Source organism: Hipposideros armiger, unplaced genomic scaffold (assembly GCF_001890085.2).
Source record: "Hipposideros armiger isolate ML-2016 unplaced genomic scaffold, ASM189008v1 scaffold_811, whole genome shotgun sequence".
Classification (NCBI taxonomy): Eukaryota; Metazoa; Chordata; class Mammalia; order Chiroptera; family Hipposideridae; genus Hipposideros; species Hipposideros armiger.
The window spans coordinates 381,819-392,249 of NW_017732161.1; the positions used below are offsets into that span (position 1 = coordinate 381,819).

Below are 10,431 nucleotides of genomic sequence, written 5' to 3' on the forward strand. Positions count from 1 at the left end.
TGTTTAATTGCAATAAAACATTTCTTCCTTTCAAAGAGGAACACTATGAAGGATTTAAATGTATGTAAGATTGCAGTACTTTTTTATGAAAGGAAAAGAGTAATGTGAGAATAAAAATTGGTTTACCTCTGGGTTTCCTCTGTGCTTTTGTTACTGGTAGTTGGTAACTGTTTAATTCTGTCCCTTGACTTAGGAATAATCCTAAATATCACAGGATATTGGAACTAGAAAGGACTTTAAAGATGTGGGAAGGAAAGCCATCATTACAGTGAGGGTGCTGCTGTCCCCCGAGAGCAGTGGGCAGCCTCTTCCCTTCATCATCTGGCCGCCTGAGGGCTGGGCTCCACACCGAACACAACAAGAGGAGTTACCCTTTCTTCTCCCCCAGGCACTGGGAAGGAATCTTCCTTTTAAAAAATGTCCTTTTCATATGACCTTGTCTGTTGGTAACCAGGTAGGCCTGAGAACAGAACTTAGTTGACTGTTGAGTAGAAAGACCTAAATGAATGAGTTTGCAGTTTCCATCTTTGAATTTCAGTGTGGTACCCAGTGAGGGCAAAAAATCAACAAATCAAGATCTAGGAAACAAATCTATACAAAAACGAAGCACTGAGTTAATGAATTAGAATAGACATGGGGCTGGGGCCTTTTACTGAGTGTATTTAAGTATACCGCAAACTTGATTTTTAGAGATGGAGCTCTTTTACATTTATGAATTGAGAGTAATAATAATTTTATGTGTCCTCCCAAAGTAATGTTGAAAACTTTGCAGTGTGTTGTCAGTTTCTTAGAGCAATGACAAAGTTAACAGGTTTGTCGTTATCTGTTAAATTTGGGGAGCACCCCTTGGTGGAGGTAACAGAAGAAAGGAATCTAGAGAGCTTTGCACTTCAGCCCTGAAGGGCTCAGGGTCTGAGGAGGGAGAGAAACACCACTGTTTCTAGGCGATCTAGCTAACAGCTGCTGGCTAGATAGATGGTGGTTAGTGCTTAATTATTAGAACCAGCTGCTTGCTGTCTATAGTGACACACTGAAGGAAAGACTGACTGATATGGGGGCTGAAAAAATGAATACTTTTCCTCCCACATTCTGAGTTCTTCTAGCAGGGCTAATAATCAAATTAACAGAGGCAGATTCACAGGAGAAAGTCAAATATTTTAATATATGCACGTGGGGAATTCACAGAAGCGTGACAATTCCAAAGACAGTGATTCAACATTGGATATAGAAGACATTTTTGGACAAAGAAGGGGCAAGGGGTATTAGATTTCAGAAGTGAAAATGGGTGATTGACAGGTACTTGAGGATGCGGAACACACAGGGCAGGAAGGAACATTCTTGCTGGGCAACTCAGAAACAGTGGGACACAGGGGTGCCTAGCTAACAGGACCTGCCTGATGTCCTCTTATTCACCACACTGAATTAAAAGTAGGCTAAGGCAGCATCCTACGATTTCCTTCCTGAAGCAGGCTTCTGCCTGACTCTTGTGCAGGAAAAGTGGGGGAGGGTCATAGTTTCTTTCTGAAGCTTGTTTCTTAATAAACAGCTTAAAATCAACATCCCACAAAGCAGCTTCAGGGTGGCAAAAACTTGGTTCCCTTCACTGACTCACTCACTGGAGGGCTCTTGGGGAAGGCTTCTTGGAGGACATGGGATTTGTGCTGGACCATGAAGAATGATAAGAATCCGTAATTAGATGTTGGGATGGAATGTTCCTGGCCAAGGAAAGCACTTGCTTTTGTTTAAGCCTGGGGTGGGGATTGGGGGCCAAACAAGGGTGTGTTTGGGGGAATGCAGCCAATCTATTCAGTAAGTGACTTAACTCTTCTAAGCTTTAGTTACCCCTTTTGCAAGAAGAGTTAATAATAATAATAATAACTGTCTCATAGGGTGTTGTGAGGATTAAAAAAAGAGTTTTAGAAGCAGAAACCAACTTGGAAAGGTTAAAGAGATGACCGTAAGGGCCATCAAGCAGTGAAGATTGGCCCTGAAAGTGCTTGAGGGCCAGTCAGCCTCTAAGGAGGGTTTTCTGCACCGAGGGTTTTGAGCTTGGTTTTTGGCGGAAGGAAGAAGCCTTCCCTGTGGAGGAGAGTAGAGGTGTCTGAGACTGTGCATTAACTGGGGATACCAGTTCCCGGAGGCGGGGCTAACTTTGGCAAGGAGTCAACTCTCCTCTCTCTGCCCTGGAGAAAATGAAGACATGAGAGGAAAGCTGACACTAGGGTAAATGAGATGGCATCTCCTTAATCTTTTCCAAGTACTCACTGTGTTCATGAAAGGTGGGTTTTAAGCTTGAAGAAGATGAATAATATTAAAAACAGCTACTGTGAGGAATGGGATTGCAAATGAATTAGGGACAAAATGGAGAGCTAAATGACTCTGCCTGATGAGGTTCAGGGTTTAGTAGTAACACACAGTGACGGAGGCCCTGAAGAGTTAGCACATAATGGAAGTCAGGAACATAGGGTATTGGAAAATAAATTGTCAGAGTCATCATGCTCTGGATTTAGGAAGTGGGAGAAGCCAAATATCCTGTATTTCTTCAAAGAAACGAAATCGTTATTGCTTGAAATGAAGACTTTGATGTTTTCCATATGTAAGCACCTTGAAACGGTCTTATTTGTCTCTCTGCCTAGATCTGTGGAGCCCAGCGCATGTGCAGTAGTTTGGTTTAGCTTTTGGCTGATTGAGAAAACCTGGATCTCTTTCTTTTCAACTCAAGGGCTTGGTGAAATCACTGAATCCCTTGGTGTTTCCATAAAATGAGGATCTTAATGTCTGTTCACTTTAGCCTTACAGTATAAACATGGATTTTTCATGATTATCTACCAGTCTAGGTCTGATTGGATCTTAGTAGCCTTCATTCATGAGTAATTTGCACTTACATGTGAAATGGACTTTAGAAAGCTTTTTTTTTTGAATTGGACTTCTTTGATGACATAACATGAAAACCCAAAAGAAACGAAGGAGAGGTACAGTGATCTAATGGCTTGCCAAACTTTGTTCCATTAACTGTTCTTCACTATATTGCTTCTTGGTTCCATTTCTGCTTTTGAACACTAGGTGGGACTAAGATGACTTGTGTTATGGTAGTAGCAGGAAGGTTTCACAGCCTTTCAATTTGTGAAGGAAGCATTGTCTGCATATTGAGAGAGTATCAGTAAACTAGATAAAAATAGGGCTGCTTTTATTTTCTCTATTGAAATGGCTTCCTTGTTTATTTTAAATGGTGGCTTTGATCAATATTTAGATACTATAGAAAACCTTGTTATATAAGATTCAAGTAGTGCAGGAATGGATGGCCAAAATAGACCACAGTATTTTCCTGAATTGTAATTTATATAGAAATCTGATTAAATCAAAAGAATTAGTAATGTCTAATGCTCTTAACTTTCATTACCATGAGCCTAGCAGGTAATTATAAAAAGCACTTGATAGCTGTATTAGATTGGGAAGGAAAAAAATTAAACAAATGTTATACATTTGTTGTTTTTTTTTCATCTTAAATGAGCCCTCAATGAATTAATGTATATAGAGAGTGGGGGAGGTTGGGTAAAAGATAAGTGAATAAAGGAAGAAAGGAATAAACCTTTAATTATACATTTAAAGGTATTTTCCACTAAAATAATTTTGAGAAAAATCAGCACGGGCTTACATCAACTCACCTTATGTTACTGTTTGGTGGTGTTCACCTGGAAAGGTTGACTTGGAAAGTGATGACTGTATGTTAATGTTATTTACTTAGTACTTATCTTAGAAAGGCCTTTGTTTTTCACTTTTTTATTTACCAGAAACCCAACAACCACTGTTATCTCCCTGGCTTTCTATCTTCCAGTTTCCCATGTAGACAGCTATAGGAGATTTCCTGATGTTTCAGGATAGACTCAAAAGACCTGGTCGATAGAGCAAGGCTAGACGTTTGGAATCCTTTAGACCAGCGTTTCCCACACCATGTTCTGCAGAACACTGGTGTTCCACGTGATGGTAATGGGCTGCCCACCAAAGTCGTGTTTCCTAGTGAAATATCTTTAAAATATGCTAACTTAAACCATTTGAAACTGGTTTGTTTATGGTATAGCTCCACAGTCTAATATGCTAATAATATGTTCTGTAAAGCTCTTAAGAAAGGGATATAGCATTTTCCTGAATATTTTGACCCTATTTTTTTTTTTTACTTCATTATGCCTATTATCTTTGAGAACACAGATGGAAAATGTTCTACCAACTTTTTTTTTTTAAGATACTAATTGTGACATGCCTCTAGATGCCTATCTTTTGTAATACTATTATAACTACTCCCTTGTAACTATAATCTCCACTTCCTTATATTGTGTTTGCCTGGCTAAACCCCAACTCTGATTGCATCAACTTTCTGCCTACTGTCTGCCTGTGCCTGAGCAGTTGAATATAGCTGGAGAAAGACACAACGTGCTGATTGGTCTGACTTCAGATTCATGACCGCACACCTCAAGTGGCCCCTTAGTTCTGCCCCATAATCCTGCGACAGATCATTGTCTTGTCCACAGAATTGCACTCCCTCTTTTTTCCCTCAAATTTCCCACAACCCCTTTCTTATCCTTTCTTTCAGCTGATAACCTTGCTTCCTATTTCATTGAGAAAAAAGACGCAGTCAGAAGCGTAGTCTGTATGTTCCCACCATCTTGTCTGCTGGGTACCTGCCTGATCTCAGCCCAGAGACAGAACCTTCTCTGTAACTGGGTGATGCACTGCACAACTGGTCTCATGCACGGGATTCCATCCCCCCTTACTAAGTCAGTTCTGTCTCCTGCATCAGTAGGTCCTTCTTCTCTGTTGAATTATTCCTACCAGTACCCAAGTGGGAGAAGGGATTTTTGTTTGTTTTGATAACTGTTGTAGCCCTTGCACCTAGAACGGTGCCCTGATCATGATAGTTGCTCAGCATGTATTTCTTGAGTAAATGAAGTAATATTTCCTATCTTTTAAAAAATGTTTTCTTTTGAAGTCATTCTAAACTTAGAAAGTTTGTAAAATTGTACAGAGAATTTTCATATGTACCCCGCCCAGGCTTCCCCTAATGTCTCATTTTTCTGCCTCCCTTTAAAACAGAATGACTTAAACATGTTTTCTATACTCGCTGTCTCCACCTTTTCTCCTTCCATTTTCTCTGAAACCCGCTCTAATAAGGAATTTGCCTTTTCCCATCCCCAACTCCACCACAGCAGCACTTATCAAGGATACTCATGACTTGACGTTAATACATCCAGTGACGGTCCTTGTTTCTTCTCTTCTTTGATCTAGCAGCAGCATTTGACTCCGTTGACTTATTCTTTCCTTCCTTCTTTCTCTACTAGTTATTCTTTCCTGGCCTTCTTGGCCTCCTACCTCTTCTGTTCTCTCTCTCTACTCATTCTCTGGATGGTGTCATCTCTGCTCATGGCTTTAAATACCACCCCAAATGCTGTTCACTCCCAAATGTGTACTTTTAGTCCTTGAACTCCAGATTTTTATGCTCAATATCTATTTGAAATCTACTTGGTGTTAATATATGGGAAGAGTGAAAGATCCTTTGGTATACCAATTTTTTTCCAAATGAGATTGATTGTAATAAGGTGTTCATGATCTCCAATTAATGCTTTTTACTTTTACTAGTATTTGAGAATTTATCCTGATAATTAAAATTTCTTAAATTTATATAACCTACAGGTGTGAAGCTTCTAGTCCTCACATTCATCCAGTTGGTTGGTGTAAAGAACATAGAAGAACCCTTATTACTCCTCCAGGTTTGTGTTTATTGTATGTCTAATATTATTCATATATTAGAAGTTAGCAAACATTGTCAATATTTTTGGCTTTGTGGGCCAAACAGTCTCTGTCACACTATTCAACTGCGATTTAACACAAAAGTAGCCTTAGATGACATGTAAACAAATGAGCATAGTTGTGTTAAAATAAAACTTGATTTGCAAAAAGAGGCAACCAGCCTGCAGGTGGTATCTTGCTGACCCGTGATACACCTGAAAGTATATCAGCATTGGCTTAGTCTCTGACAGTCTCAACTTTTGCATTCTTTGGACAAATGGGAAGCACTGTTTTTGAAAGATCTTTCATTTCTCTAGTTTAAATTCATTTCTAGCTAGACTTTATATTAATACACATTTAGATATATTGTCTGACCATAGAAATGAATTGTCTAAGGCTTCGATGAGTATAGAAAATTGGACATGTGGAACAGCATTTGTGGATGGAGCCTGGACCATACCTGTCAAGGTCAATTCTGGCAGAAACACAGTGTTCATTCACATTTAAGTAAGAACTTGAGGCATTCGATTTTATATATATATATATATAAAACTGAGATCAGAATTCATACATTCACGTTTCCTTCTTTTTTTTCTGTTGTGTTTCCTGGTTCCATAGTAGATTTTGCACCTTTATGCTAGTAGTACGTCTCTCTGTTCTCTGAAGTTTTCAGGTATTTCACCTGTCTGTCCCTGGCCCCAGAGCCTTCTCAGCTTATTCATTCTCTGACAGGGGACAGTGTAACTGCTGATAAGTAGTCTCTTTGTTTTATGTCAATTTGAGTTGATCTTCATGTGCTAAAGAACAGATTCTGTGGCTTCATCAAAATTAAGACATTGGGTTGCTGAGCATATCGCTATTTAAGGTGCCATGATTGCTGCTGACGTGAAAAGACAGGGTCTCAGCTAACGCCATGGCACTTGGCTGTGGGTGGTCGCTTGTGCATCCTCATGTGAGTAATGAAGGCGGCCATGTCACAGGGAAAGGATGGCTCCTTGGCTTGCTAGGAGCTGTTGGGTTGATGTTGCCCACAGTGTGTAAGCAGCAGAGACTCAGCTTGGAGCTTCACATACTTGCCTTATTCTATTCTGACAGCTGGTTTCATTTTTAGGCTTTTCCCCAGTTGATAACTGCATGTATCTGTGTCCGGACATTTACTTACTCAGGGAACCAAACATTCCAGTGATGGGTGAGGCCAGTCCCTTCCACTTGCTGAGCCTTCTCAAATGTTAAGGGACAAAAGCCCCTGTCCTTTACTGATTTACAGAGCTGTTTTGAAGACAAAAGGGTATTTACATAAACCATGAAGTATTAAAGTAGTGCCTTCCTGGTTTCATGGCCCAAATGTGGTGCTGCTTGGAAGACCTCTGCTCAGCCCTCCTGTGTCCTATGGCTTATGTAGTATTAGAGGCCATTGAACAATGATCGTCACTACCATCATCTAAATTTCTGGGAGGATTCTTTTAGATGTATTAGTTTGCTATTGATCCTTTTTTTTTTCTCACCACCTTTTTTGGTTTGATCCGGGATCTGGTAAATTAACAGAACCAGTGAACTACAGGGTCCCGGTTATGCCTTCATAGCCTCGGGTTAGGTACCTGGGGAGGGTGGTATAAGGCATCATTGCTGACTTCTGATGGGAGGCAAATAACCAAATCATCTGTCTCCTTGCATGGACTTTCATAATTCAGTAGAAGAGAAATACATAGCTTTTTGAGAAATTAAGAAAATACAAAATAGAATGTTAAAAAGTGCCAAACACACAACAATGTGAATATACTTAAGTACCACTAACTGTACACCTAAAAATAGCTAAAATGGTAAATTTTATGTGATACATGTTTTACCCCCCCCCAAACACCCCCCAAGTTTAAAAAATAAAAACACAAACAAAAAAAAACAACCCTGCCACATAATGAGACTGTCTTTCAGGACTTGTGCTGATGTTACCCTGCCCTTTGGTTCCATGACCATAAATAAATTAATAAATAAGCAAGCAAACAAGCTTGCAGGGTGGGGGTGGGGTGGGGGGCTTCTTGCTACAGACACATTGTGGCTTGATTTCTGATCTCTTGTCTGAACAGAAGGGACCCTCATCACCCAGCCCCCCGAGGCAGCTGCTCTTCCGACTGGTGCTGCTTGTGGATGAGCCCCCTAGGCAGCCCTGCTGGCCATGTTTGTGTTCTCTCTAAACATGCGACGTAGCTATTCTATTTCCAAACTTAAAGTCTTCATGCCTTTTAAAATGATTTTTATTTTTAATTATCTAAAATATATATTAAGACATACTTGCTTTTGAAAGTTTAGAGTGAAAACAGAGATAACCACTGTTATCTCGTAATAGTTGGTCATTGTCTTTCCAGAAACACCTTTCTGCCTCTGTGTATGCACATGCATGTATGCACAGATTTAATATTACGTAAATTGTGCAAGGTATGTTCCTTAAAAATATGTTGTAAAATGTTTGCATACACGGGAACGTTTGCGTATTTACTCCCTAAACTTTTATTTTGAAACAACTTTATATGTAAAGAAAAGCTACAAGAATAGTACAGAACTCATTTATACCCTGGGACCATAGACCCATTCAAGTTTATCAGTTATACCAGCGATGTCATTTATAGGAAAAGGATCAAGCATTGCACTTAGTTGTCATGTCCCTCTAGTAATTAGGCTCTCTTTGACCTTCATAACCTCAGTATGTTTGAGGATATCAGATTAGTCATTTTATAGAATGTTAGTTAATTTGGGTATGCTTGGTGTTTCCTTGTGATTAGACCTAGGATATGCATTTGTGGCAGGAATATCACAGAAACAATGCTGTGTTCTCATTGCATCCTCTCAGGTGGCACTGGATGTTTTTTACCATTTATTGATTAAGTTGGTGTTTTCCAGGCTCCTCCACTAATGTAGTTATTTTTTTCTCTGTAATTAATGTGTATTTTATGGGGAGATACTTTGAGACTGTGATTCATCCCTGTATCACTCACTAATTTTAGAATCTGTTGATATGTCTAGTTTGAATTAACATTCTGAAAGTTACTAAATGATCATTTTTTCTATTTTATCATTCCTTGTACATAATTGATATTCTTCTGCAAAGACAAGCTTTCTTATCTTCACATTTATTCATTTAATTTATTTATATCAGCATGGACCCGTAGAGTACTATTGTCATCAATGATTTACAGTCAGTTACTAGCATTATTTATTTTCATGTACAGGTTTTTCTCAGATTTGGCCAGTGGGAGCCCCTTTAAGCTTGTTTATGTGTCCTTTTGCCATGTTCTTATAATTTTTTTGAGAACTTCCTACTTTCTGGCATAGGTGGGCTTACCTTGTACTTTCCCTGACCCAGCCCTGAAGTCAGCCATTTCTCCCAGTCTCTATGGTTTGTTTTTAGTAGAGTATGATATTTAGAAAGTAAGATCCGGGCACTAGATATGCCCACTCCTACTGGGTGATTCCTGCTTCCAGCCTCTCAGTGGACATAGGAAATATATTTATGTAAATATATAAAAAGTTTGTATTTATGTTTATTTCTATATTCATTTATACATATTGCAAGCCATGAATTTGTACCATTAGCGCTAATTCAGATCCAACACCACTGAATTCACTCTAGTTTTCCACTTTACACAATTATAACCCTCTTTTTAGTCAGTGAGAAATCTGGCTTCTGTTATCTCCAGTATATTTACTGATTTTTCTCAGTTCCCTTGATGTAGCCAATTTCCCACCCCACTGGGTCACCGTCAGTTCCTACTCACGCCTACATAATGGAGTTTGGACTCTGGAGGAAGCAAAAGGGGGCAGGATGGAGGCAGGGTAGTTGTTTTTAGACATTCTATTAATACTGTTCCATGATTTGTTTTGTCTTATTTGTTTGACCTAACTATGATATATCTGGAATATTTCACATATTAGTATATATAAATCTGCCTCATTCTTTTTAATAAATGCTTTCTAGTTTATATTTACTATATACTTTTTTTACACATTTCTTTAGTGATGGTCATTTAACTGGTTTTTGCATTTTCACATTTACAAACAATGGTGCATTGTCTGTACACATATATGAGAATTTCCTAGATTATTATAAGTAAAATTGCTAGATTAAGGGTATTTGTGTGTATGTGCTTGTGTGTGTCTTCTGTTGTAAGACTGTCCTTACGTGAAATGTAAATTATACATATACATATATGTAAATTTTTAGTTAAAAATTAATAGGGAAATCATGATCAAGATGAAAACAATTTCATTATTACAGATAGCTCTGAATGTATAACTAGATTAAAGTTGTTAGTAATATGCACATAATTTCCTATGTTATAATGATAACAACATTTTATAATTTTTAGGTCAGTTTGTGGTTTTCACTGTCATAGGATTTACTTTTTTATTTCTTTCTTAGGTTATCCAAATGTGAAACATTTTTCTTGGGATAAATACTTAGAAGAAACCAATTCTTTACCTGCTCCTGCAAGAGCTTTCAAAGTGGTGAGATAATATATTACAATATTTGATTTATTTGTGTTGATGATAGTGTTCATTCATTGAAATTTAAGAGCAGAAAAAAATAGTACTGGTGAACTGGAATAGGAATGGGAGGGAAACAGAAGACCAAAGAAGGTGTTTTTGAATTTTTAC

The 10,431-nt window shown here is 38.4% G+C and overlaps 1 protein-coding gene across 1 annotated transcript in view; it reads left to right on the forward strand.

Annotated features, from left to right (window-relative positions):
• Positions 1 to 10,431, forward strand: part of L3MBTL3 (L3MBTL histone methyl-lysine binding protein 3) — a 136,790-nt gene that overhangs the window by 54,547 nt on the left and 71,812 nt on the right. The window contains exons 9-10 of the mRNA XM_019628837.1: positions 5,686 to 5,762; positions 10,196 to 10,281. Coding sequence (XP_019484382.1) covers positions 5,686 to 5,762; positions 10,196 to 10,281 — 163 coding nt within the window. The remainder of the gene's footprint in view (positions 1 to 5,685; positions 5,763 to 10,195; positions 10,282 to 10,431) is intronic.